Source organism: Dromaius novaehollandiae, chromosome 17, assembly GCF_036370855.1.
Source record: "Dromaius novaehollandiae isolate bDroNov1 chromosome 17, bDroNov1.hap1, whole genome shotgun sequence".
NCBI classification, from domain to species: domain Eukaryota; kingdom Metazoa; phylum Chordata; class Aves; order Casuariiformes; family Dromaiidae; genus Dromaius; species Dromaius novaehollandiae.
This window is the reverse complement of record NC_088114.1, coordinates 11,995,925-12,022,393: the sequence shown is the minus strand read 5'-3', so window position 1 is coordinate 12,022,393 and position 26,469 is coordinate 11,995,925. Positions and strand designations below refer to the sequence as shown.

General features: G+C 47.1%; 2 protein-coding genes across 10 annotated transcripts in view; one reads left to right on the top strand and one right to left on the bottom strand.

Moving 5' to 3' along the window:
• Nucleotides 1-11,982, top strand: part of GGT1 (gamma-glutamyltransferase 1) — a 35,602-nt gene extending 23,620 nt beyond the window's left edge. For 4 of the 6 annotated variants that reach the window (XM_026119123.2, XM_064522207.1, XM_064522208.1 and 1 more), the window contains 11 exons: nucleotides 458-585; nucleotides 826-915; nucleotides 1,754-1,946; nucleotides 3,126-3,283; nucleotides 4,168-4,317; nucleotides 4,841-4,977; nucleotides 5,853-6,037; nucleotides 6,866-6,993; nucleotides 7,813-7,925; nucleotides 9,940-10,053; nucleotides 11,123-11,982. In XM_026119123.2, the coding sequence (XP_025974908.2) occupies nucleotides 458-585; nucleotides 826-915; nucleotides 1,754-1,946; nucleotides 3,126-3,283; nucleotides 4,168-4,317; nucleotides 4,841-4,977; nucleotides 5,853-6,037; nucleotides 6,866-6,993; nucleotides 7,813-7,925; nucleotides 9,940-10,053; nucleotides 11,123-11,266 (1,540 nt within the window). In that variant the 3' untranslated portion in view covers nucleotides 11,267-11,982. Of the gene's footprint in view, nucleotides 1-457; nucleotides 586-825; nucleotides 916-1,753; nucleotides 1,947-3,125; nucleotides 3,284-4,167; nucleotides 4,318-4,840; nucleotides 4,978-5,852; nucleotides 6,038-6,865; nucleotides 6,994-7,812; nucleotides 7,926-9,735; nucleotides 9,832-9,939; nucleotides 10,054-11,122 lie in introns of those variants that run through there. The other 2 variants (XM_064522209.1, XM_026119125.2) reach the window with 2 other exon arrangements.
• A 1,732-nt stretch (nucleotides 11,983-13,714) lies between these two features.
• Nucleotides 13,715-26,469, bottom strand: part of GGT5 (gamma-glutamyltransferase 5) — a 49,589-nt gene continuing 36,834 nt past the window's right edge. For 3 of the 4 annotated variants that reach the window (XM_064522212.1, XM_064522211.1, XM_026119206.2), the window contains 10 exons: nucleotides 25,763-25,849; nucleotides 24,416-24,605; nucleotides 23,620-23,777; nucleotides 22,333-22,482; nucleotides 21,783-21,916; nucleotides 20,970-21,172; nucleotides 20,388-20,479; nucleotides 19,423-19,532; nucleotides 17,243-17,350; nucleotides 13,715-17,003 (listed from right to left, as the gene is read on the bottom strand). In XM_064522212.1, coding sequence (XP_064378282.1) covers nucleotides 16,857-17,003; nucleotides 17,243-17,350; nucleotides 19,423-19,532; nucleotides 20,388-20,479; nucleotides 20,970-21,172; nucleotides 21,783-21,916; nucleotides 22,333-22,482; nucleotides 23,620-23,777; nucleotides 24,416-24,605; nucleotides 25,763-25,849 — 1,379 coding nt within the window. In that variant the 3' untranslated portion in view covers nucleotides 13,715-16,856. The remainder of the gene's footprint in view (nucleotides 17,004-17,242; nucleotides 17,351-19,422; nucleotides 19,533-20,387; nucleotides 20,480-20,969; nucleotides 21,173-21,782; nucleotides 21,917-22,332; nucleotides 22,483-23,619; nucleotides 23,778-24,415; nucleotides 24,606-25,762; nucleotides 25,850-26,469) is intronic. The other variant, XM_026119208.2, reaches the window with a different exon arrangement.

Sequence of the window (26,469 nt, the reverse complement as noted above, 5' to 3'; positions counted from 1 at the left end):
ACTGCAGTCACTCAAAGACAGTAGACTGGGCAAAGATTCCCCTGGTACAGAAACCATGGGAGTGATGCTTTTCAGGCTCCTTTTAAAAATCTATTTGTGAAGCTGTCCTCCAGTTCTAGATGCAAGAGCTGCAGATTTCAGCCTCCTTGGAGAACTGTCATTTTGCACATGCAGTGAATGGGTCTTCGATGTCAGTCCCTACAGGTGTTTTGATGCATCTCGGTGTTTTCAGGCTAGTCTAGATGCCTCTTTGGTGAGGGCTGATCTGGTCTGCACCTAGACTGTCGGGGTCTGGTCTCTAAGGTGACAGAAGCTCAAAACTTCCTACTTGTGAGGATCCTATAGACAAGGCGTGGACAAATGTGCATGACAGATCTGTCACATTTGCTCTGACACGATGGCGGCATTGAAGCACTGCAGCACGTCGCTGTGAGATGCCTTCTTTTCTGCTGTACAGGGACATCCTTCAGCAAGGCGGATCAGCAGTGGATGCAGCGATTGCAGCTCTGCTGTGTGTAGGACTCATGAATGCTCACAGCATGGGCATTGGAGGGGGCCTCTTCTTTACCATCTACAGCAGCACAGGTAAGGGACAGGGTCATATGTGGCTGGAAGAGTTGTAGAACTGTTGCTTTATCTAAAGCAGAGAGAGGTGGTTCATCCTACCTGGGTGAAGACTGACTCTCCCAGCCTCTGTAGGAACAGGCTGTCCTCAAAACAACTGCCGAGAAACTGGCTCCCAATAGTCAGACTCCTTCAGCAGAAACAGTGTCTGTGTGCTGAATCCAGAGCTAAAACACTATCTTCCTTGCTCTGTCTTTAAAGGGGAAGTGGAAATCATTAATGCAAGAGAGGTGGCTCCAAAACAAGCATCGTCAAACATGTTTGGGAATAACACAGAGCTCTCTCGGAAAGGTATGGCAAAGGCCATTTCACTGCTTTGGGAGACTCGTATCTGCCAACTTTCATTTCCACCTCTTTGAATGAATCTCTGTGGATCTCCCTAGCTCTTGTCAGTGCAAGAGTCCTTCCTAAGTATCTTTTGTGGTGGCTTCAAACTGGTGGAACCAAACTGGTTCAGAGGTTTCAGAGAAGAAGCAGTATTGCCCTTCCAGGGAGGTATTTTCTAATCAAAAGTAGAAAGAAATCCTAACCACTTCTCTTCCTGGTCGTTCCTGTAACAGGGGAAAGACAGAGCCTTGGAGGGGCTCTGAGAAGTGTTGAACTTCTGTGAGATGCTGATAGAAACAGGATTAAAGCAAGCTGCTGCAACAGTCTCCTCCCGCAATCACTGCAATGTAGTAGTCAGCCATTGCAATTGCTGTCACAGTGCTGCAACAAAGCTTTTGGCTTAAGCATGTACATGCGTGTCCCTTCTGAAGGACTGGAAACTGCAGGCAGCTATAATAGCTGAGCAGTGTGCTGAGCAGCTGTGCTCTAGTACAGAGCCAGCTGTGGGGGAAAGGATCAAAAACCGGAGTAACCAGCAAGAGGGTAGAGGTGTTTCAGCAGTCCAGAACATGTAGGCATGAGTATCAGCCAGAATAATTCTGTTAATGTTGTACGCGTAGGCTGAGCTTGTAATACTACGTGTGACCCCTGCCTAAAACCAAAGCCAACAGATAAGCCCTGCTTTACCTCCTACTCCACTAATTGTTTTTTTGTGGGGGGGTTTCTTCTTTTTCTTTTTTTTTTTTTTTTTTGGTTGTTTTCCCTCCTTGCTGTGTGCTAACACGTCCCTTGTCGGCTCCAGGAGGACTGTCCATCGCAGTTCCAGGAGAAATTCGTGGCTATGAATTGGCTCACAAACGTCATGGCAAATTAGCATGGAAAGACCTGTTTCTGCCCAGCATCAAGTTGGCAAGAGAAGGGTTCCCAATCGGGAAAGGCCTTGGAGGAGCCCTCAGATCAAAACAGACGTCAATTGAAAGCAATCCCTCACTGTGGTAGGTAGAGCAGTTGCTGTTTGGAGCAGGGAAACTTGGGGTTACTGCATCCTAGATGAAGAGTGTCTGTGTTTGTGTAACGTGGTGTCCATGAGGACTGTCCCTCCCCTCCAGTGTCTGTACTCGCTGTACCCTGTTGATGCTATTCTAGCTACCTGAAGTTGCTAATTTATGTGGCCAATTTCAGGAAAGTTCAGTCCTGACTTTTAAAGGGAGATAAATTCTGCTCTTAGGGTCCATTGTCTGGGCAGGTGGAACCTGAGTGCATGCTGGGCTAGCTTTGTCGGATGGCAACGTGTTTGAATCCCCAGCCTTTTCTCATGCTATAAGTACACTAAGCTAGTCTGATTTGCATTTTGGGCAATTGCAGAGCATGTTCCTCTCCTTGAACATCTCATCTGCTCTCAGGCTGTAGGAATTTGGGTCATCTCTCATCCTGGAGTCAGCCTTCCTGGAGCAATGCCTCTGACCATCCACTTCTGGCAATGACTATGAACATAAAGGGTTTTAAATGCTTCTCCATTTTCTCTTGCAGTCAAACCCATGGTGTCTATGTCCAGCCCTACTGGATATTATGCTTAATTCTTTCTTGTTCCTTAAAATCTCTGCTAGCTACAGGTTGTTTTGCAACCTAACTGGGATGGACAGCCTGGGTCTATCTCCTGCACTTCCATCTGGAGGGCCAAAGCATCACATCCATGATCCATGATGAGGGAGCTAGAAGTGGAACTGTCTACTTCAAAATGCTCTGACAAGTAGGGATCAAAGTGCATTTTCCTGGACTCATTGGAAGCTTTGAACCTCACAGCTTCATGGCCTGTGCTCTGAATTGAATTGCTGGAGTTCAAGGACTATGGCCCCTCACAGGCCTCCCGAGGCTGTTTTTAAACCCTTGGGCAGATGGGGAGGGTGGCCTGCTTTGCGACAAAGATTGATGCTCCCCCCTTCAGGTTTCGTTAAGCAGGTTCTGAGGGATGTGGAATCCCATGTCAGAAGCCACTGTTTGCTTGTGTGTCCTGGTGCACGTGATCAGGAGGCGTGTGGCATGGCTCAGGCAGTTCTCTTCTCTCCTGGGAGCCTCCAGACTGAACAGTCAAGTACCGTGTTAGCTGATACAGGCACACATAGTTTTGAACTTACATCTCAGATCTGATCTTCTCAATCTCCTTTCTCTGTTAGCGAAGTGTTCTGCAGAGAAGGAAAAATTCTGCAGGAGGGCGATATCATCAAGATGCCTAAACTAGCTGATACATATGAGACTATAGCCAACGAGGGAGCAGATGCCTTTTACACAGGAAGCGTGGCAGAACAGATCATCGCCGACATCCAAAGCGTAGGTGAGAAACAGGACACTGTCCAAAACGGCCTGAGTGACGTGACTGCTGCAGCTCAGCACCCAGGGATGAGCCTGTGACCTGCAGAACCCTCGGAAGCAGGTCGCACCTACAGCCTGAAATGCCACCTCTGAGATCTGTGGCACCAGGATGCCCAAGAGAAGCTGTTAGCGCTCAGAGGTTTAATGAACGTATTTCGAATTTAGTCAGCAATGCATAGTATATACTGTGCATTTCTGTACAACGTAGTCTATTCAGACATGCGTAGACTTGCTATGGTATATAGGTACACGCCATCTACAGAGCCTGAATCCAACAACTTCAACCACCCCATGCTCCTGTAGTGAGTTTGTTTAACCTCCGGATGCCACTAGATGGGGTCAGTAACCTGTCCTTACCAGCTAGCACCCGCTAGCTTCAGTGAACCTCACCCGAACAAGTCATTCCCTGCTTTTATTTGCCGTTGTTAATTACTGTCTTCCCCTTTCTGATGAGAAAGGCAATGGAAGGTACAAATTACTCTGCTTGTGGGGTAGCACAAAGCATCTGCACCCAAAAGCTGCATCTTCCTCCTGTAAACAGGATTCTTTGGGTCATTTTGTTCCCTAATAGTGCTGGTGTCCTCTGTAGAAATAAATGGATCACCAGATTTTTTGCTGCTATAGGTCAGCCCAGCTTCAAGCTTAGGCTATCTGAGCCTCAGCTGGATCTATCAGGGAAAACATTAATCTCCTGTGCACCCATCTTTGCTCTCTTTACCTTGCAACTTTTTGGATTTGTCTGTGTCCCATCCTATCCTTGCTGTGATGCCTGGTGATGGAAAGTTATCTCCTCTTCCCACTGGAGATCACACAAACCCACACCTATAGTTTTCTTCTCTCTTCTAGGCGGCATTGTCACAATGGAGGACCTGCGGGATTATAACGCAACAGTGATTGAAAGACCTATAGAAATCGCCCTCGGGGAGTTTACCCTCTACACGCCTAGTGCCCCCCTGAGTGGCCCAGTGCTAGCACTCATTTTCAACATACTGAAAGGTGAGAGTACCACTGAGCGGTGTCTTGCAGGCAGCAGGAGCTCGGAGAGCTCCAGAGACAACGGTTGTATTTCGGGAGCTGGGCCTCCGTAGCACTCCAGAGGGTGAAGAACAGCAGTGCTGTTCCTCGTGGGTGTCTGAAGCCCCAGAAAGGAGCAGACAAGTAGAAACATTCCTCTTCTGCTGTAAACTCAGGGATGTGACCTTGGTATGTGAAACACAGGTGTGAAGGGGAAAAATATTCTCCCGATTGGGGCACTTCCCCAGTACCTGCATGGGTGGAAACTAACTTGTACTTGAGGCTTCTTTGGAAAACACCTCCCCAAGTGCAAATCCTGCTGCCGATTCCCACAGAGCCCAAAACTACCAGAGCTCCTGTGTTTTCCATGTGGAGGTTAGGACAGTGCAGTCCCTGCGTCTCTGTAGTGATGGGCTTCAAGATGATCCTGTTTGACAGTTTTATTAGCAGCCCATTGACCATGTATCTTCATTTGTGTTCACAATGGCTCGTCTTCTGTTGCCAGGATATAATTTCTCTGTTGACAGCATCAAAACCCTGGAGGAGAAAGGTCTGACTTACCACCGCATTGTGGAGGCCTTTCGCTTTGCCTTTGCCAAGAGGACTTTACTAGGAGATCCAAATTTCACTGACATCGAAGAGGTAACTGGCAAAAGCTTTTTCCTTCTGCAGTACCAATGTTGACTGGAACATGGCTTCAAGTCTGAGAGTGACTAAGCACTGTCAGGGATGCTCCATACCACGTGCTGCTGGCAGGCACTGAAATGCATCTCTGAATTATAGCACCAGGTCCTATGGCAGTGATTTGTGGCTGAGCTGTGAGGGATATAAATGGAGGAAATCTTCCTGCTTTAGGTGAAGTAAAATCCTCAATTTCCCAGGAGCCTTCATATGTATTTAGGGCTAACCTTCCCTGTTCTAATAGTATTTAAAGCTCATACACTAGATGATGCTCACAGCACCCTTGTAGCTCTCTGAACACAGTCCTGCCTGTAGTAAATGGACCAACGGATGTGAAGGGCTGAAGCAGGAACTCTACTTCTCCTGACTCTGCACATTGTGCTCTTATTTCTGTGACTCTCCAAAAACAGCAGGATCTGAGCACAGCCTTGCCTGGTGGACACAAACTTGCAACTTACAGAGCAATTATCAGGGCTTGCCTTGGTCTAATCCTCTCCACCTTATTCCTCTTCTCTCATCTCTGAAGCAAGTATAATACTGTTTGCATACACCTTGCTGCAGTGTTGAGGATAGCTTTCCATATATCTGCAATAATGGATGTTGATTAACTTCCCACACAAAGGGATGCATTGTAACGGCTTCTTCCGTGACTGCTTAAAATGCTCTTTGGTAACATGTCCACCTTTCGAGAAGGAGGAGGACTCCCACTGGAAAACTGTAGTCTCATTGCTGGGACGTGCCACTCTCCTGTGGTCTGAAGTGTTGGATATCAGCCTTGTAACTACATGTCTCTTAAACTTAATCTGCCAAGTAACTGCATTGGATTTCTCTGGCAGGCGATCCAAAACATGACGTCCGAGTTCTATGCAGATAGTCTCCGGAGGAAAATCACAAACATCTCCCATCCAATTGACTACTACGAGCCAGTGTATTACACTGGAGCCGACGCTGGTACATCCCACCTCTCCGTTGTGGCCGAGGACGGCAGCGCTGTGTCCGCCACCAGCACCGTCAACCAATAGTATGAGCTCAGACGTTACTCCCCTGTAGGCCTCTGCTGTCTTCCTAGTGGTTCTGTGGTTGGTATAAAACATCACTGAACTGGCACCTCCGTAGTGGGGCAAGGATGGGTAGCACTGCTGATGGGCACTTCTCCCGCTGAGCTTGCAGGTCAGTTCTTAACGCTGAGTCCTGTCTGGTTGGGTCAGAGGCCAAGATATGTGAACTAGGGCCCTCTCTCGTGTTGGGTTCACCCACCGAGGACGCATCCACAGCATCTGGATCTTCTCATAACCATGCTGTCCCTGCAGGCTCTGATTTCCCAGGCATCTGGAAGAAATTTGAGCTAATACAGCTGGCCTGGAAGTGCAGTGTTTGCCCTTGAGTGCTGTCGGAAAGAGCTTTGTTCTCTGTGTACGGCCTGAAGCTGGGGTGGTAAAGGCTCTTCCTTCTGTTCATAGTAAATCTCTCCTGCTTGCCACATCTAAGCAAAACCCCAGTCATTCCCAAAACATCCCAGCCTTTGAGTTGTGCTGCCTCTAAATGGAATGCAGCGCTTCCCAGTGACAAGAGGAATTGTATTTACCTGCTCTGCTGTTTTTTTTTCCCCTTGGGACCCTTGCAGGGTGCTATACAGCAGGGCTCTGGGCTGCCTTTCCTCTTCGTGTAGCTGCTGCTCAGGGTATAAACTGCTTCCTTTCCCCATATGGTGACAGAATGTCCTTTACAGCAGGAGAGAGTGGAGAGTAACTCCCATCAAATCCCAGGTTTCACATTGCAGTAATTCATCTGAAGCTCATCCTGGATTTGCTCTGGTTTTGACATGCCTGCGCCAACTTGTTTTGTTTAGCTTTGGCTCCGATGTACGATCCAACGTGAGTGGAATCATATTTAATGATGAGATGGATGACTTCAGCTCACCTGACATAATCAACGGATTTGGGATCCCTCCTTCTCCAGCAAACTTCATAGCACCAGGTAGCTGTAAACTGCCTTCCCGGCTCGGTCCTGTGGCTGTACCGTGCACGCTAGCACTGTGGCACCTGCGAGCCAGGCTGCAGCCTGCCTGTGATCCGGCGCAGATCTGGAGCTGTCTGCAGGGCATGGGGGTGAAAGCCGGGCACCCGACACCCCTGCTGAAAGTGCACAACCCGCTGCTCTGGGAGCACCCTGAGAAAGGTGCTAAAGAAAAGCTCCTGGACATGCCCCTTTCCAGCAGCCTGATATCCTCTCCTAGGGAGCTTGGGGTAAGCCGAGTAAAGTGCCTTGGGGCCGCAAGAGGTTTCTTCTAATGGTCTTACGAGAGAGGAAGCAGGAGAAGCTGACCGCAGCGCGTCAGTTGGCACTGCCCATCCTTCTCCCTGTGCTGCCCGTAGCGCAGCTCTGAATAGGCCGTTTGTGCGCCCGGCTTGAGCACCAAGCCCGTTTCACCTGCAGACTGATCTCACCGCCGCTGACGCGGGCCGGGGGTTCTGCCGCCTCCTGCGCACCACGCTTCGGCCGGGGCAGGGGGGTGAGCGGCTGGGGAGGCAGCTGCATCACAGGCAGCCCCAGCCAGGATGAGGAAGGCCGGCAACCTCCACCTCTGCGCAAAGGCCTGGGGCCAAGCTTTGCATTGCAGGAGCGAGGAGGAGGTTGGTACGGGGGGATTGGGACCCCAAGGGCTGAGCGAGACTTGTATGAACCGAGTCAGGTAGGTGGCTGCTGGGGCTCTGGGTTTAGACATGGAGCAGGAGCCAGCAGTCTGCAACGTGCCAGTGCAAGGCTGAGCCTCTGTCACATCTGTGTCCCCAACAGGTAAACAGCCGATGTCCTCCATGTGCCCCTCCATCTTGGTGGATAAAACAAAAAAGGTCAAGATGGTGGTTGGTGCTTCTGGAGGAACAAAAATAACCACAGCCACAGCACTGGTATGTGATGATGTGGGCACGCTGGGGATAGGGGTGAGGCGAAACAAGCTGGGGAGAGGCAGGGTTCGGGATAAGGGGCTCGAGCCCCTGTGTGATGTGACCGTGGCCGCTGCTCCCTGGTGGCTGGGAGGGAGCATTTGGTCTGGCCTTGAGGGCCAGACCCTCCAACCCCAAGGTCTTCGTAGGTCTCCTACTAAATTGCTTCCTTTAATGACTCCAGGTCTTTCCTTTTGGCAAGTTCTTCCTACTGTTTGCAGGAGATTTGTGACTTCAACTCAGCTTTGACTTCTATCCTCTGTGTCTCTGCAAATTAGTCTCTTTCTCTGGTTTAGAGCCATTCCCATCCAAACTCGGGAACTTTGTTCACTTCTGGAATGACCAAATAGGCTATTTCCTAACCGACCTACTGCCTCCTTCCTCCTCATACAGTGTTTGACAGCCAAACATGTGTGTGATTAAACCAGTTTTATCCTAAAAGAGGAGGTTGATGCCCATGTCTGTCCTCTGTGTAAGAGGACTTTGAAAAGGAGCTGTAAGGAGCATGGTATAAATGGTCCTGGTGGGTCTCAGTGCTGGGTAGCTGTAGTAGGTGCTCCTGTTTTAGACATGGTTGCTAAGGCTGCTTATTCTTATTTAAAAAAAAACATTCTTGTTGCTCTTTCAAACCTTTCCAGTTTTCCAAAGTGATGCTAAAATGTGACCTGCTCTAGAAACGGTCTCTTCCCTAACACACAGGGAATTGGCATGTCATTCCATCCTCACGTACCCCAGGATTTCTCCTTTTGCACTGCCACACACCTCACTTCCAACCAGAGCTTGCAGTAGAAAGTCCTCAAGGTCCCAGATAGCATCCTGTCTCCTGTTCTCTACATGCCTTATTCCTGAGGAGACGTTCAGGCCCACACCTTGCTGGCACGGGGTAGATCTGGCTCAGAGTCCTCACCCCAGGACATTGAGGGGGTGCAGTAATTAATTTCTGCTCTGGCCTTCCCAGCAGTAAATCAGAGGAAGCTTGACTGCTCTCCCAAGCAGCAGGCATGTGAATGAAAGCAATGCGGAGGAGCTACTACGAACTTACGCCAGGACTGGTGGCAAGCTCTCCGAGAAGCAGCTACTTGAAGGCCCAGCTAGACCAAAAGTGATTGCAGGAGGAAGCTGTCTCCTTCCTGAGCACCACTCCTTTACCACCAGTTCGTCAGCCCTGTGGAGCAGCGGGCGCAGCTTGGGTGCTCGTGTCTCGCCTGGCTGGGTGCAGCCCCTCTGAGCGCTGAGCCAGGCTGGGGTTTCTGGCCGTTGCCCTGAAGGCTCGACAGCACTGGGCTGAGGCTGGTCTCCAGCTGGACCTGTGGGGTCTCTCGCTCCTGCAGTCCCTGCTGTCCATCTCCCCTGCTCCTCGTGCCTGACTTCCGTGCGCTGCCGGGTTTCCTGGGGGGCCGCACACTAACGCTAGCGACACAGCGCTTCTGAGCTCCGGGCTGGATCCAGCCTCTCTGGCTGAGGCAGGAGAGCAGTCTCTGCACAAGTGCTACAAGCAGGTTCAGAGCCCTTGATCCTGAGGCTGTTTTCACCTGCCACCAGCTCCAACCTTCAGTTTAAGCAAATGGGGATGAGCTGGGTTTAAGGAAACTGGTTGTACAGTAGCAGGAAGCAGTAGCTGTGCGTTTGCACTGAGGTGACTGTTATGTGTCTAAATAAGCCAGCACTGGCTTACTCAGAGCAGGGTAAAATCAGCCACAACAGCCTGAGGATCTCATCCTTTTGCTATGTTAATTGCAACCACTGATGGCCTCTTTGTGTACAAATCCTCCAGAGCATGTACAAGCTGAACTGCCGCAATGCACCTGTGTTTTGCTTAGCCAAGAGAAAGTGAGCTGGAAGGAGCATGAACAAGAAATAACATTTTTTTGTGAGTTCTGGTAAACATCCTTCAGAAATCTCTGCCTGTGCTGCTGCTGTGGGGGCCAGATCTCTTCAGAGGCAAAAAACTAACATCAAGGTGTTTGGCTTTTCTTAGGCAATCATGAATTCCCTCTGGTTTGGTTATGATGTCAAGCAAGCAGTGGAAGAGCCCAGAATTCATGATCAGCTGTTTCCCAGTATCGTTGAGCTGGAGCAGAAAATAGAGGAGGTTTGTCTGGCTTGAGGTTGGGGTGTGCACATGCTGTTTGTCTGGTGCTGGGCTCGCTGTGCTGGGAAGGCTTGTGCTCGCAGCAAATCGTGACACCTCGCTAAATGTTCCTAGGTTAGAGGTATTAAAGCGGGCACAGGTCCAACACTGGGTGATGATAACTGTTCAAAGTGTACATCTACTTTAAGGCCTAGCGTGCTCAAACGCAAGCTACATCTGGAACTGACAGTATTTATCTTCTTCCAGATGTTGTTTAGCTCAAAGGACTTGCAGAACAGTGAACCACATCAGGGCCTGAAGCATCCAAGTAGTCTAAATCCAGTGACCCTCAGGAAGCTCTTGTCCTGCTGGGCAGCCTCCTGATGAACCCCAAAGAGCTGGCACCGTGCTAGCAAGGGGGGGTGCGCACGGGGAGCTGAGAACAAGCCTGAAAATATTCTCACAGTAAAGGTGCAGTCAGCCTGTGACCTGATGGCAGGATCTGCCATGCTCTGGATACTACTTCCCTGAGCTGGCAGCTTCACTTCACCCTGAGGTATTAAGCATTTCAGAGGCCTGAGGCAGATGTGGTCTTTGTACATATCTTATCCCATGTCTTTTATTAGCAAAAACACTCCTAGATAAGCCAACTTTTTTTCATCAAACTATCTCAAAGATCCTCTTTCATCTCCAGATAAAATAAACTTCTTATTAAGGTAATAATAACTAAGACGTGCCTGCATTGAGTAGGGTGCCCTGCACTCTAGAAGTCCTGTGTCCTACCCCCAGATGAGATCCATCAGTCCTGGCTGTCAACATCTGAATATGTGAGGCAGGATGCTCTGGGACTCGGGAATAGTACTGGTAGGCCACACTGAACACCACAAATGCCACATTTTCTCAACTCCACCTCTTCAAAGCAAAACATCCCAGAAAGCAGAAGGAAGAAGAGGGACAGCATATAGCTTTAGGGGACCTACCTGATATAGGCACCAAATGCTTGGGTAGCCATGGAGGATGCAGGTCACAGACAGCAGCACATATGCAGTTTCTCTCTCTCCTGTTGCACTCATGCACCTTTTTATTCCAGGGTATAGAAGAAGAACTAAAGAAGAGAGGCCATAATACCACAGAGGCGAGCAGCAATGCAGTTGTGCAGGTCATTCTCAAAACAGATGATGGATGGGCTGCAGCCTGCGATTCCCGGAAAGGTGGCTTCCCCGCAGGCTACTGACCTGGCTCAGCTCCTTTTTTCAGTGATCTAGTGACACTGAGATGTGTTTGGGGGAAGACCCTTAAGGTCTGCAACTCAGGGACTTCTCACAGGAATGGGAACAAATTTACCTGTGACTCTATTGACAGAGCTGGGACTGATGTTCTTAACAGCCATTACCGAAGTGCCTCGTGGCAGAGCAGTGCGCTGAGAAAGGTGTGTCTACAAGGACACGCAATACCTACTTGAAGAGTCTGTTCTGCCTTTGTTTCCTGCCTCATCTCCATCCCATGTAATCAAACTCGGTACCCAGTGTTTCTGAAGATGGTCCAGCTCACCAAGCTGCAGAAAGTGTTTCCCTTGCACAGCTTCAACTACCAGGAATGTCCTTGTCACTGCTAGAGAAGAAATTTGATTCCTGTTGAGTAGATGAATTAGCGGGCTCTGGGGGCTCGGTCTTCTAAGTTACCATCTAATAAGTCTGTGCCGTAGCAGGAACCCCAACACTGGACTGGGATAAACCTTCACAAACTCACCACTCTTTCTTTTAACAAAGGATTTTTCTGCTTTTCACTTCAAAAGTTGATTATTGGTGATGAGTGTGTAGCTGGAAAAGTGGCTTCAAGCTTTTTTTTTTACCTATCTATATTTCTGTTCAGAAGGTCTAAAGGGAAGACAGATGCTACCTGTAAAACTCTGAGCACAACTTAAATAAATAAATATGGCGTCGCACCTTTTTCTTGCCTGCACAGTTGATACTTCTAAAAGGGACTGTGAGAGTTTGCATGAGAGGCTCTCCTGAGCTTTTTCTCCTTTGTTCGCTCCTTTCATGAAGCTATGAGTAGAAAAGTAGCTAAATATCCAGAACAAGCTTGGTTTTCTCCAGTTTGCCTCTTACCACACCTGCCTGCAGGCCTGAAGTACCAAAGAGTCCAAGGAAACAAAACCTCTAAGAGAGGGCATGCTACAGCTTCTCTAGTTTGAAGGTGAGCTACCGTTAATCAGGCAATTAATGACCTCATAGCAAGCCATATCTGACATGCGACAACTAAGTGTTCTGCACTGACACATTGAGGGGAGTTGGTGTTTACCTACCACTATGGACTAGTATCTCGTAGTAGATGATAAACTTCGTAAAGTTCAATTCTTAACTCAAAGATCAAAACTGAGTGTTCCAGGATGTTGTTGAGCTCTAGACATGTTTATGAAATCCTTGAAACATGAACGTCTTAGTAACTGATCTTATCTATTTGGCTCACTGAAACGTCCTGTCAGTTTGTAAGAACCTGAACATTCACAATGCATCGAAGAGCAAATGAAAGGCTGAAATTCTAGGCTTTGGGCACCCTCTCTTTCCCAGTAGTTTCTGGAATTCGGGAGAGTCTGGTTTCAAGGCATAAAGTGATAGCTAGATTGTGCATAAATCAAAGGGTGATGACTTTGGGATATATATTAGCTTATATCACTCCTGCTAGATGAATCACTTTTGCCAAAAGTAGTCTGGTATGTGCTCTGTGCTCTTTTTTTCCTGTGCTGTTACTACTGTGTTAGGTGCAGCTAGGACAGTGATTGCAAAGAACATAGTGGCATTGTGTTCGTGGATGAATGAGATGATTGATTTTGGGCCAAGCTTGTATCCTTTTATCTCTGAACTGTGAATTTGACTTTTCCACTTCTTGTAATTCCAGGATAGACGCCACTCAGTGGCAGGTTGGGGTTCAAATCCAGTTTGCAAGGCAATTTAGGATGCTCATATACAAGGTCACATAAGGAACCGCATCAGCTGTTATTAGTTGGAAATATCTGGCCCTTTGGACTTGGGACTGTTTGTCAAATGTTTGGGATTGGCTGAACTTTTTCTTGGCTGAGTGAAGTCTGGGAAATAAACAAATAAAACTATTGCATAGCAGAATAAGCTTAACAAAACCTTCCAGGCACACTACAGTCTAAAGTACAACAGAGAAAGCTTGTGCTCTGAAACTGGAGGGTAACTAATTTCTGGGAAATGATTGTTGGACAAACACGCTATCTGAAACAAGTTTTGGTAATGGCTGCTGAATGCTTATAATGGTTTGTGGTGCAGAAGTCATACTTATGTTCCTGAATCTCTTATATCTGGTCAGAAAACTCCCCTAGGATTTATAACCTATGTTACAAAACTTCCCCCTCTGAACAGCTCAGGTTTTGCTACTGCTAAAACCACTTTCTGTTGAAAATGATTCCTATAAATGCATTTGAATTCTTGACTCTCTGCAGAATTGGATTAATTTTTTTTTTGTTCTAGCAGTACCAGTCCAAAGAACTGATTTCAGGTAATGTGAAAAGTGCTAAAGCTTGCACTTGCATCCTAGGCTATTGAGTTTCCAGAATGAACAGATGTTAGGGGTGGAAATACCTCTGCGAAAGTCCTCTCAAACAACTGCTTGTGTGTTAGGCTAGACAACATGTTTGGAGAAAAAAATTCCAAGATAGGTTTAAAAACACTTTATTAAAAATATAATTTAAAGACTTCATCAGAAAATAGAGTAGCCTCTGTACAATGGTGCTTTAAAAGTCCTTGTAAGTTGACTAAGTACAAAAATAAGGGTTTCCTGTTGGCATCAGCAGGAATGGAAAGCGACCAGCCTGGGGCACTCTTGACCCAAGCAAGTTTCAGCAGCAGTGAGGAGGTGGCAAGCACAAGAGCAGAGGTGCGAAAGGAGGTGCAGTCACTCAACTTCACCAATGTTTTGCCTGTAAGGAATCCAGGATTGGGAGTCTCTACAGCTGTGAGAGATCTGCACTCTCATTCCTTTCTATTTTGCAAATAAAACCTGTAACAGGTTTTAAAACTACGCAGTGGGCTCAGTTTCAATGTCAGTAGCAAAGCAGTTAAATCACAGTACAGTGCTGGACTGCAGATAACGTTACTTTGTGTCATGGCCCTTTTACTGGTAAGACCTGATGGAGCGTATGGCCCAGGGCACTGCTGAAGGCTGCCCTGAAGCCTAAAAGGGAAGCAAGAACTACTCTCCCTGCTTCTAGACAGTCTTGGCTGCTTTCCGTAAGCTCTAAGCACAGTTGGTCTAGCTAGAAGTAACTACAGATCTTGCTAAAGCCGACAACCAGTCTAGTTAGTCCGTCTGGTCCTGAAATGTGAGCTGCAGATGGTGTCTGGTACCCATAAGTGCTTCCCCTGCAATGTCACTGCAGTTGAGGTGGTATTTCTGACACTAGAACCAATGCACCTAAGACATGGTAGCTGAAGTAAGGAAGTCATTACTAAAAGTAGAAAACTTTTGGTTTCAACAAATTATGTAGATCAACTATGGCTATCAAAAAAAATTCTTTTAAACTTACACACACACACACACACACACACACACACACACATTAAACAAAACCACCACCCAGTTTCAAGCTCTAGGCCCATTCCCTTTCTCTATGCTGAAATGTGAATTTGATCAATGCTCTAATGCTGTCTAACAGGGTGTTTTGCCACTGCTATGGCTTGAGTAAACAGCTCTGTTCAAGAAACTTTAAGTATTCAAGAAGCTTTAAGTCTTTCCTGAATTAGGGAATTTAACAGGCATTCCATTTGGAGGGCGGGGTGCACGTAGGTAGCTCTAAACATAGGTAACCAGTCTTCCAGGTGCATGAGTAAGTGCTTGTGGGCATGATCTGGCAACTTTGGCAACTGAGGAATACTTTTCTATCAGCTCTGAGGCAGCTTTGCTCATGCCCTGAACCACAGTCCTTAGTGTACAGTTTCTGAAGGAAAACACATGTCTGGCTCTCGTCAGCTTTACTCTGAATATCATTAAAATGCCATTGAAAGCTGAGACTCCAGCAAGTTGATGGCTTAATTGGACAGACTTTATGGGTATGAACATAGACTTATAACCTATCTGGCTTTGTTCACAGCAGCATATGTGGATGAGTAAACCCAGTTTTGTTTTGTGTTTTTAATAATGTGTGCTCAGACACTTGTCACAGTATTTACAGAGACAGTTCATTTGTTTCTTTACTAGGAATCTCTCTAAAAGTGGGGTGGGAATACCAACAGCTGGATGTGAGGTGAGAAGTAAGATGTTTGGGGAAGAGGAGGGATTGGCTAGTGCCTTGCTCTGGCTTTGCTGTGCCTTCAGAAACACACGTGCACTACTGTGTGCCCATAGCAAGTGCAGTTTACAAGATTTTTGGAAATGAGGAGCGTTGTTGGGCACTGTTGCAACTTGCCCCTGGGTATTTGAGAAGTGCTTTGCTAAATATTTGGTAAACATGTCTTTTTACACATCTAATTCCCTTAGCCATTGTAAGCAGGGCAAGGTAAAGGAGGAACTGTGACAGGCCTCTTGCATCAAGGTGACTGGGTTCAGGTCTCTCCTACACGACTTTCTTCTGTTAGTGATGGTTCTTAAATAGCCCTACAATTTTCTCCTCATAATCTGTAGTGATTGTTAGACGCCAATTTTGGTAAACAGGCAGGTAGGCGATGGAAAAAAAAAAGTATTCTGCAAATGTCTAATAGCGCTGCATCACTTCTCAGCAGTCCTAGTAGTATTTGCCTGATTAGGCTGAGCATATGGTGACAAATCAAGGCATCTGATCATGCATCCTTTGTATTTTGCAGAAAGTTGCAAAGCTTTCAAGAACATCTCTTCCAAAGCTGCCCTCATCTGCCTTCCCAAACTACTTGTGTTTTGCAAGCAGAAGGGGAGGAAGAGGAGGGAGAACTGGCCCACACCACAGGGTGGGACTCCTCTGCCACAGGGAGAAATGCCCTGAGGGAGCTGAACTGAGGCCTGTCCCTCCTGGGAGCAGGGAATTCACATTGCTCCATGGGAGGCTCACTCTCAAGGTCACCAGTGTGCGGAGTTGAAGGAAGCTTCAGCACAGATATTCTGGGCTCCTGGGGCCCTCTGTGTCCCCAAGGCAGAGAGTACACAGGGCAGCAGGCTTGTGCTATGGTGCTGATTTTATCTGTCACCTCTGGGACAGGTAGGGCTTCTCTGGATGGGAAAATCAAGATGGGGAGTTTGGAGTTTTATTCCTTTCCCTTTCCAAGCCCACCCTGTAACCCCAGAAGTTAGTTCACGTGTGATTTTAAAATCTTGAGCCTACAGCCACTTCTTGCAATCCTAACACCAAAACACTTACCTAAGCAAGAGAGCTCAGTTACTTCACATCTCTGAGCCCCAGCAATAACCTTTTATCATAGCAATAGCCTGAAAGAAACTAATTATAGTCCTAACTGAGGCTCTCCAGCACAAACGGAAGATACAGCTAGGTCATTTCACAGTGTTCCCAGTGGGTTTTGGACCAATTTTCCTTTCCCACCTTGTATATTCCTATTTTGAATAGCTGGTCGGCTCAAGAAATATGTTTTTCCAAATATTGACTATGTAATGGAAGATGTAGCTCTAATCAAGGCTGGCGGACCTGTCCTTGTATTGCCTGAGGGTACTTGCAGTCTGTTGGAGTTAGGTGTAACCAACGGTTTTGTCCATACTCTGGGAGGCATCCTGATGGGAACAGCTGATGTTGGCAGGCCCAAGCCAAAGCATGTTCTGAATTTAGTTATCTCCTGTGGTTTTTGGTTAGAATAAAGGAGTTGTGATGGCATCTGATGCTAATATCCAGCTGATTTCCCCAGCTTCCTTATATCAGAGTAAGCAGAGATGCATTTTCCTTCCTTGGAAATTCCCTGCACAACATTCAGTGCAAACATAAATTTATTTTCTTTATGTCCTCTTCTCAGCAGGCCGCTCCTAACCTCCTGTAGGGGGGAGAGCAGAAGAAATGGAATGAATGGGGCAGGGTCCTGAGCTGTACCAGGTCTCAGTGTTGCCAGGTGTGAAAATGAAGGATGTGTATGTGGGGTCAGGTTGCGAGTGTAAGATTCAAGCAAGAATGAGGTTAGCTAGAAGCACAATACATGTTATTCAGGTGAGTTACAGATGTAATCTCCTTCCTATCGAAAGGAGAAGACCAGGAGATCCAAGTGAGACTGCTCACCTCACTGAAGTTTGTCTCAAACAGGATTTTGTCACCTTCAGTATGCATGATGGGAGCCGCAATGGCATGTTCCAGGTCATAGCCAAGCCATAGCTTGTTTATAATAGCCTGCAATGAAAGCAATCCCGCACTGACTGGAGGTAGTGAGTAAGAACCTGGGTCACAGGCTGCCATCTTCCACACTGGTGTGAACCCAGACCAGCTCTACTGTAAATCCTGCCTGTAGGATGGTGCAAACCTGCAATGTAAGAGTTGCTGCACTGGTCAGAGGAGAAGTCCCCCTAGCCCAGCATCCTGTCTTTGTGGTGGCCAACAGCAGATGCCCAGGACATAGTGCAAGAACAGGGGGAGCATGTAATGATCTTTTCCAGAATGCCCTCCCTGAGCCAAAGCAGTGTCCTTGAATTCAACAGCTACTAATGGTTTTTTTTTTCCTCTCTGTATTGATGGATCTTCTTTCTTTCTTCAGATTCTAGAAATAACAATTTCTTGCAACAAGGAGTTCTGCAGCATAACTGTATGTTGTGTTTGTAGATTTTTTGAGCCTGATAATTTCATTTTGTTTCCCCTTCTGGTAAAAGTGACAGTGAACAATCCTTTTTTTCACTTCACCAAGTCCCTTGCTTTATAGATTTCTATCGTATCCTCCTCAGTCATCTTTTCTAGGCTGAACAGTCCTAGTCTATTTTAACCACAGTTGGGAAAAGGCTGTTAAATACCTGTGACTATTTTTTGCCCTTTCCTATGGGCAAAGCACCAAGCTGTACTTGAGGCAATTCCAGCTGCAGTTCCTCCAGCATTCACTGTCACCTCACAAAAGCTAATTTTATCAGCCCAGATCTCTATGGGATACCACTGGTGAGCTTCCTGCTGAGAGAACTGGCCATTTATTCCTTTTCTGCATTTACTATCATTTAAACATTTATATATGAGATCTTTCCCTCTTATCCCTTGGCAGCACAGTTCCTCTAAGAGCCTTTGAGGTACTCTGTTTGAAACCTTTTGGAAATTCAGGTAGATCCCTCTTGTGTACATGTATAACTCTTTACCAAAAACATACAGTGATTTATAAGGCATGGCTTTACTTTACGAAAGCTGTGTTGACTTTCTCAATATATCATAGTTACTTGCCTACTAACCCTATTCTTCAGTATAGTTTCTACCAATTTGTCCCATACAGATATTATACATTGGTCTGTAACTCCTCAAACTTTTCTCTAGAATTCTTTTTTAGAACTTGGGTCACACTTTCCATCTCCTGTCTTCTGGTACTACAGCAGGTTGAAGTGAGACTACACGTCAAAAATTTGTGTGACTATCATTGGTTCCAATTCTGCTACTGTTAATTACTATTGATTTATCCTATCACCTTTTCTTGGTCATTCAAAAATAAGGTCCTAGCATGGAATCCTTCCCAAGCTTCTCTTCAGTGAAGAAAGATGAAAAAGAAAGTCGTCTTTTTCCTCTTGTGGCCTTATTTACTTTTATTTCTTGATTGCTTGACAAGGTGTTTGTTAGAATTCATGCCTCTAAATGCTCTTTTTCTATAACATTTGTTACTCTGTGTTTACGTATGGTGTTGGTTTTCCAGTTGTTTTATTTTTCCAGTCAGGTAACTTATCAGTCTGTTTTGGGGGGACCAAAGTTTTGGGCACTGTCTGTCTCCTAATAACTTCCTTTACTTGCTATTTGATCATTCCAGCTTTTTCCCTTTTGAAAAAGAATCGAGAGGGCCAGCAAACATTTGCTCTGACCTCCAACCTGCTGTCTTCAGTGACTTCCAAATTGCAAACAAAACAGAGCACCAAGGAGATGATCTTGGTGGAACTGAGTAGAAAGAGCAGGTAGGCCTGACCATCGCTGGAAGTCCAGCAGAGCTGAAAGAGCTGCTGACTGTTGCAGGTTCTCCCACCTCCTCCGTTCCCTGTTCCCTCCTGGCAGGAGTGCAATTCAACAGCAGAGCTGAAGCTCTGCTGCTGTAATGCTAGAGGTAAGAAGGGGAGGATAGACTGAGTCTGCAGCAGGCCCTCCTCACTGCTGCCTCCAACATAGCAGTGGTAACAGCAGCAAAGTGATTCCTTTTGTTCAGGTTTATAAGACGTGTGCTTCCCTTGCTCAGCAGAATGTTTTACTGTGCGGTACATGGTCACTCACCATAGCAGTAGCACTGGGTCACTCACCATAGCAGTAGCACTGATAATCCAGGACCCACCGGCTCCTCCGATCACCAGCATATCTCCTGTTTTGGATACGAGAATGGAAGGCACCATGGACGAGGGAGGCCTCTCTCCTAGAGAAGAGGCAGAGAGCATTATTCCTCCTATGTGGCTGTTTAGGGGATTGGAGGGACACACAGGTTTATCTGTTTTACCCTTCTTGTATTTCCCATAGAAAATGAAGCTGCTACTTATTGTTTGAGAAGCCTAAGCCTTCTGGAGAACTTGATTCCCTGTGCTGAGACACAGCTCTTACAAACCCCAACTCGCAAGAAGCTGGCCCTTTACAGCACCAGCTAAATAGGAAGCATCTCTTGGTGCAGGACAGGGCACCCTGCAAGTATTCAGGACTTGCTGCAGCTTGTTCAGCTCAGCTGAGGAACTATCAGCAATCCTGCCATCATGATACTGATGTCCTCTCTCTTGGCAGACACAAAGGACCTTGCATCAGGGAAGGCTTATTTCACAGTGTCTCTGTATCAACGATGCGGTGTTGCAGAACTCATTGTAAACCTATAGCACTGACTGTGCATACAACCATATGCTTTTTTCATGGATGAGCCTAGAAAATAGGCAAGCTTGCCTTTAGAGTAGTTTTTTCACTTATTCCCTCCCTTCCCCACACATCCACAATCAGCTTCAGCATTTTTTTAAATCTCCGATTTCCCTAGTCAGAAATCAAAACAAAGTGTTCTTTCAGTTCTTTTCTTTACATAAAAGAGCCAGTATTCTTTTATGTAAGTGCACGTGTGAGTAGACTCAGACACACTTGCCCTGGGGCTTAATCCTCTATTAGTTTGCAACAAAATCTCTCTCATACAGACCTAGAAAAGGAAAGGGTGTCTCAGGTTTGTAGATACTCCTTGCCCAGTTGTACATGACCTGCATCTCCTGGCCTTGTTTTTTATTTTGGGGATGAGAGTGCTCACCTGGCTTAATACTTCTGTTTGCTATGCAGAAATCAGCAAGTTCATTATTTAAAATGATCCCAGTTTGGTTAGAATATACAAAGGAGCCGAACCTGCAGGGGGGGGAAAAGTAGCTTTTCAGTGACCAGCGCTTTCCTGTTGTGGATGATATAGCAGAACACAGCACCCCGCAGGGCTGCCCCTGCCTCCTGCCACCTCATCCCAGCCTGGAACTGCACCAGCTACAGTGTCCGAAAGGTTTTTTTGTGCTGCTGTGCTGGAGCTAGATATAAGCTTCCTGTTACTGATAGATGTGGGGATTTGCCCAGCCCACAGAAACTCTTCTGCCCAGCCTACAGAAACTCTTAGCAGAGCTCAACAAGTTGTTACACTTTTATGGAGAATTGTCATGTTCCCTTCAGCTGATGCGCCAAGACCTGTGCTCTTTCATGAAAAAGGCATTCATGAATACGAGACATTCCCACTGCATAAAGCAGTGAAGCCCGACAGGTTTTTTTTTTCCACTTCTGGTGCACAGCTCCTGCATGTACCCTGTGAGCCTGATACATGGCCTGTGTGAGCAAAATGCCCTTGGCTACTCACGGGTAGTTGATGGTGCTGGTGGCGGACACGGCACTGCCATCTGCAGCGAGCACAGAGATGTGGGTGGTGCCCTTAGTTTTGTATCTGTGGCTAGAGGTGGACTCCAGCACCTGGTAATGGTTGAGTGGATGGTCACCGCTGTCATCTATTTGGCTTCTGACAAACTTAGCAACTTTATCAGACAGCAGGATCCCAGCAGTCACCTGCAAGCACAGTAAGCCCGCATCACCAAAGCAGAGACATGGCTTTCTGTGGGCACAAGGTCAGCTCAAAGTGTCAGAGCTTAGAGACCTGCACTGCCAGCATTCAGCTTCGGTCTGAACCCCCAGGCCAACCTCATCACAGAAAATGAAACAAGCCCAGAACAGAGGCACCTCAGAGCTGGTACTAGCATGTGCATGCCCTGCATGAGGCAAGAACAGAGCCAGACTAGAGTTGTGCAGAAATTATGGACAATGCAAACAGGCCTTATCCTGCCTGCCCCCTTGACCAACTGAGCAGTGATGCTCTTAACTAGCAGTTCTAAGTATTTTCTTTCCTTGTCTGGCTGCAAAGCAGGTGGGTTTCAGAGCATTTCTTGATGCTGTTGCATTGTGCTGACAGGCAGACTAGTCAGGGTGGGGGTGGGTAGGTAGCCTGCTTAAGGGCTTAGCACACAGAGACTAAAATGAGTTTGTGACTTAAAGGTTTAAAAAAAAACCCGAAACAGCAGCAAATGGACTTCCCTGCTTCTCCTTTGTCAAGTGGCAGTGTAGAAGAAGCTGTCAGTGCTGCAGGTGTCTGCAGCTGCCCTAACACACCATGCAAGCTCACCTGGGCATCAGAGAATGCTGGGTCACTCATATGGGGTTTTTGCATATTGCCAAACTTCAGGGCCTCTGCAATAAGATGGTAGTTTTCCACCTTCTCCTCCGGTGTTGCCAGTGACTCTTTGTGGAGCTTATACTCTACAGAGCAAGAGGAATTTGTTTGGTTTAAGGACTCAAGGTGATATTACTTCAAGAATTGTAAAAAATATTGAAAGGACCCTCCTTTTCCTATCCCAGTTCTTACCTGCCCCCCCCCCCCCCCCCAACACTCAAGCAGGATATGGGAACAGGGACAACCAAGTACTAATTTCCAGTGTGACTTTTGAAGCCTCAGGAAAAATCAGGTATCCTTTGGCCTTTGCAGTAGCTATGGTAATATTGACCCATTGCAAGAATGAGCTAGTTCATCTCTAAAGCGATCTAAGGCATCATGCTGCAGCACATGGTCACACTGCTGCTCTGGGGCCCATTCTGGCATTGCATTTCTATCCACTGCCCTAGATGCAAAGTTCTGTGCAAACTTCTTGTTGCCTCTTTTCCTCTTACGAATTTACCTTCAAGTATCTTGAGGATGAACAGGAGCGCAGCACCTCCCATGGGCGGTCCAGGAGAAAACACTGTGGTGTAATTGTTCAGGGTAATGTTCAGAGCTGAGGACACCTCTGCTTTGTATGCCTTAAGGTCCTCCAGTGAGATACTGGACCCTTCAAGAGAAAATTGGAGGGGCAGCTAGCATTAGCACATTAATATAAATTTCTAGCAGGCACTCATCAAGGCTGGCCACATCAGAACCTTGGTAAGGCTTGTAAATGGTCATCCCTTTATACTCCACATTTCTTCCACCAAGCATAGCAAAAAGTCTTCATGTACCCCCATCTACTACCAAATCCCAGGCCAGCATGAAATCTAAGGGCACTGCAGAGATGAGTGCATGAGGGCTATGAGCTAATGCCAGAGCAGTGGGCTGGCTCTCAAGGCCTGAGTTATAACCATTGGGGAAAGGTCGCTCCTTCCCATGCCAGATACCGTTCCAAGTGGCAAGCAACTAGCACATGTTGGCTTGTCCTTGGTGCCCACTCACTGCTAGCTAACGGCCAAAAGTATCTGGGATTTCTTGCTCTAGGAAGATCACCTAAGCAAAGTACAAAAAAGTTCTTGGAGTGGGGATGTACTGAAGCTAGTGATAGCATGCCTGTGCTAAGGGTGGCCATAAGACACAGGAAAACAGTAGCATCCCACTATAAGGCACATAAAATGCACTAATCCGTGAGTCTCAGATTTCTAGTGGCACAGAACAAGCACGTGTTGGGTCTTCCTCGGGAAACATACTCAGTACAGGCAAGGCTGCAGCCTTTCTTACCTGGAAAAGGCTGTTCTGCCTAATTTTGCTGAGTCTGAGCCAAATCCAGATACTTCCAAAGACCCCAGTGAATTTGAGCAGAAAAACATTTAGCCCAATATTTTCAGAGATTTCTTTTTCTTTAGCTTGATGGTTACTTTCTGAAAAAAAATACGTATTTTGATGTCGGGTCTCTCCAGATTTTGGGCCCATCTGTAGATGCTGTAAAGCTATGACTGTGGGAGGGGAATTTCACACGGAGATAAAGGCCTGTCTTACATATCAAGTTTCTTATAAATCAGGTTTCTTAAGAGCACTGTGGGATACACAAAACTGAAGCGCCACAAAATACTTTTGAACCTCTTAGCTGTGGCCCACGTGCTGAGCTGTGTCAGAATAGGTCCTGAGCCTTGGTTTCCTAGCAATCCAGCGAAGACGACACACACTTTGTAACTGTCGGGAAGAAGCCTGTCTGCTAGTATGAACTATAGCTGTTACCTACCAGCCTTCCTCATGTCCTCCACCAGGGCCTTTCCTATCGGCCCCTCATAAAATGCTGAAGCTCCGTTTTCTGCCACAGCTCTCAGCGTTCGCTGCAATGCTGGCCACCTGAAGGTCTCTCCATGCTTCAGAAACCTTTGACCTTCACATATCAACGGGCTGTTAAAGAACATCGATCAGTTTGCAGCATGCGATTATTCTCTCCCCAATTCCAGTCTCTCTTTCCTACCCAAAGCTGATTCGGCTTATGCATGTCTTGTACTTCCAGAGCCTGCACTACATTCCTGTCTACAAGGAGAAAAAGCTCTTCTCAGCCAATCACTGCCCACAGCAGAAAGCGCTCGTTCACTAGACAAAGTTCCCTCCCCATGGACCTCAAGCTTTGACCTGGCTCAAGTCAATGGGACTTCTCCAAACGAGCATCTGCTGTAGGGGCCTATTGTCAGGGGACGATTTCCACACTGCTGAGCTCTTTCAACAGATGGAGGCAGCCCATATTTGGCCCGTCTCCTGGCTGTTATTCCTCATGAGCAGATGTGCTTAGTAGACTGTTTTACTGTGCCAAGCCACTCTAAACTAAGAAAAAAAATAGTTGCTGACAGAAAAAGATTTTTCAAAAAACATTTCTGTTACATTCCCCCCCTCCCCCGGAATAGGCTTTTCCTCCCTCTCCACAACAAATATTTACTCAGCAGCAGCAGCAGCAGCAGCAGCGCACACTCCATGGGAGCATCAGAGGAAAGGTATGAGCTGGGCAACAGTGGTCCCCACAGGTCAATTAAATCCATGGCTCTTACCAGAGGCTTCGTCCTGGTCTGGAGAAGTTTGGGTGACTCATAATTCCGTCCATAACTGGGGAAATGATAAGTGGCTCTGAAAGGAGCTTGATGGTTGGTTCAAACAGTGATTTCCATGGTAAGCGGCCATATCGCTTGTGGGCTGCTTCATAGCCACGAATTTCTCCTGGTACAGCAATCCAGTGGGGCCCTGAAGAGCAGAATGACAATGTCATACCCAGGAACACTGGCCCATGGGTTTCATGCTTTCTGAAAGCACTCCAGTGAAAGTGTACATTTATAGAGGAAGAACTAAGGCTACTAAAAGCAGGCTTGGTTTTGTATTTCCTTTTTTTGTGTATTTATTTCTTCCACTACCTAATGGGAGGCGTATAGAGAAAATGGAGCCAGACTCTTCTCAGAGGTGCATGGCGAAAGAATAAGAAATCAAGGGCACAAGTCGCAGCAAGGGAGAGTCCAAGCAGATATAAGGGGAAAAAGCATTTATGATGAAGGTGGTCAAATACTAGAACAGGGGCCAAGTGAGGCTGTGAAATGCTCCATCTTTGAAGTATAAAATATGTCAGGACAAGGCCTTGAGCAACCTGATCTGACTTTGAAGACATCCTGGTTTGAGCAGGAGTTGGAGTAGAGCTCTCCAGCAGTCCCTTTCAACCTTGAGGACTCATTCTTGATTCCTCTTCAGGCTCCTCTTCCAAGAACACAAAAAAATCTCCTCTAGGCACTAAGACGCTCCCGAAAAGAAAATGCGTTAGGGAAGGAGAATGAATGCAGCAAGGAATGTGAAGAGATGCAAGATGTGCTGCTAAAGCAAGAGTGCCCACTGCCAAACCGGTAATAGCAAATGGATCTGGGCCTCTGCAGATGGTATTGAGGAGGCAAAGAGGTAGCTGAGCTGAGCTGGAGCACAGTAATTCAATTACTGATTCTTCCAGGCCCCTTTCCCAGCTTAAGGACAAGCACACCAGATTTACTTCTTTCATTTCCAGGGAATCTGAGCAGTTACTGACCATATTTTTCTCTGTAAGAACAACTGGGAAATGAGGACTCTGTGAAATCTGGTGTTGAAATGCAGTCTTCCTCTGAAGAGTAATTATGTGTGAGTTTCTCCTCATGCTCTGCTCCCCACCCTCTTGGCTGGTCAGGATGCCAGTTTTAATGCCAAAAATAAATTTTATATAGGCCTGTTTTTTCTTACTTCTGTAAAAGTCAATGCAGAAAGAGCATGAGCAATTAAACAGGACTGCGGACCAGAAGCAGGGTGCCCAGTTGCCCACAGCACTCTCCCCACCCCAAGCTTTGTGCACCACTTGGCATGAGGGCACACAGTCCACTCTCTGTCCTTACCAATAGGGACACCAGTGCAGCCAGTCAACAAATTGCGCAGAAACTCTCGTGGGACTGTCTCGCGGGCATTGATCACCTCGACTGTTCCTAGAAATGAGAAGGGGAAAATGCATAACAGTGTCTTGCTGAAGGCAGGTGACCCTCACCGCCAGCTGGCTGCAAGCACCACACATGGGCCGGCAGCCCGGAGACCTGCTGCACTGTGCTGCAGTGCCCTCAAGCCTTTTGCCAGACCTGTCAGGCACTCCTGCGGCAGGCTGCTAGGCAGGAGCCGGCAGCTCTGTTGCTGCAGAGTTTATCCCCTGCATTTGTATTTTTTTTTTTAAGACTATTCCAGCCCAAGTGTTTGTGTCTCAAAATGAGATCTCTGCTGTGTCATCATGCCATGCTCTGCTTCACTCCAAGGCCCCAGTTTGCCCATTGCCTTCCCCACATATGCTGTCATTTGCTCCCACATTCTTATTTAGAGCAAACTCAACAGTGCTGTCCCAGAAGCAAGGCAGTACGGGGACAAGGCTAGGGCCCAGGCCCCCACAACATGGGTATTCATGGTTGTGGCCCAGCTCGCCAGGAGTTATGACCGTAGGCCAAGGCAGTTTCATGCCAGTGCCATTAAATCACTAGTATTAGCTAGCCAACCAGAAGAGCCCAGCGGTCATGCTCCCAGTACAGCCACTTGAAAGTGATAAAGATCCACGTCCCGCACA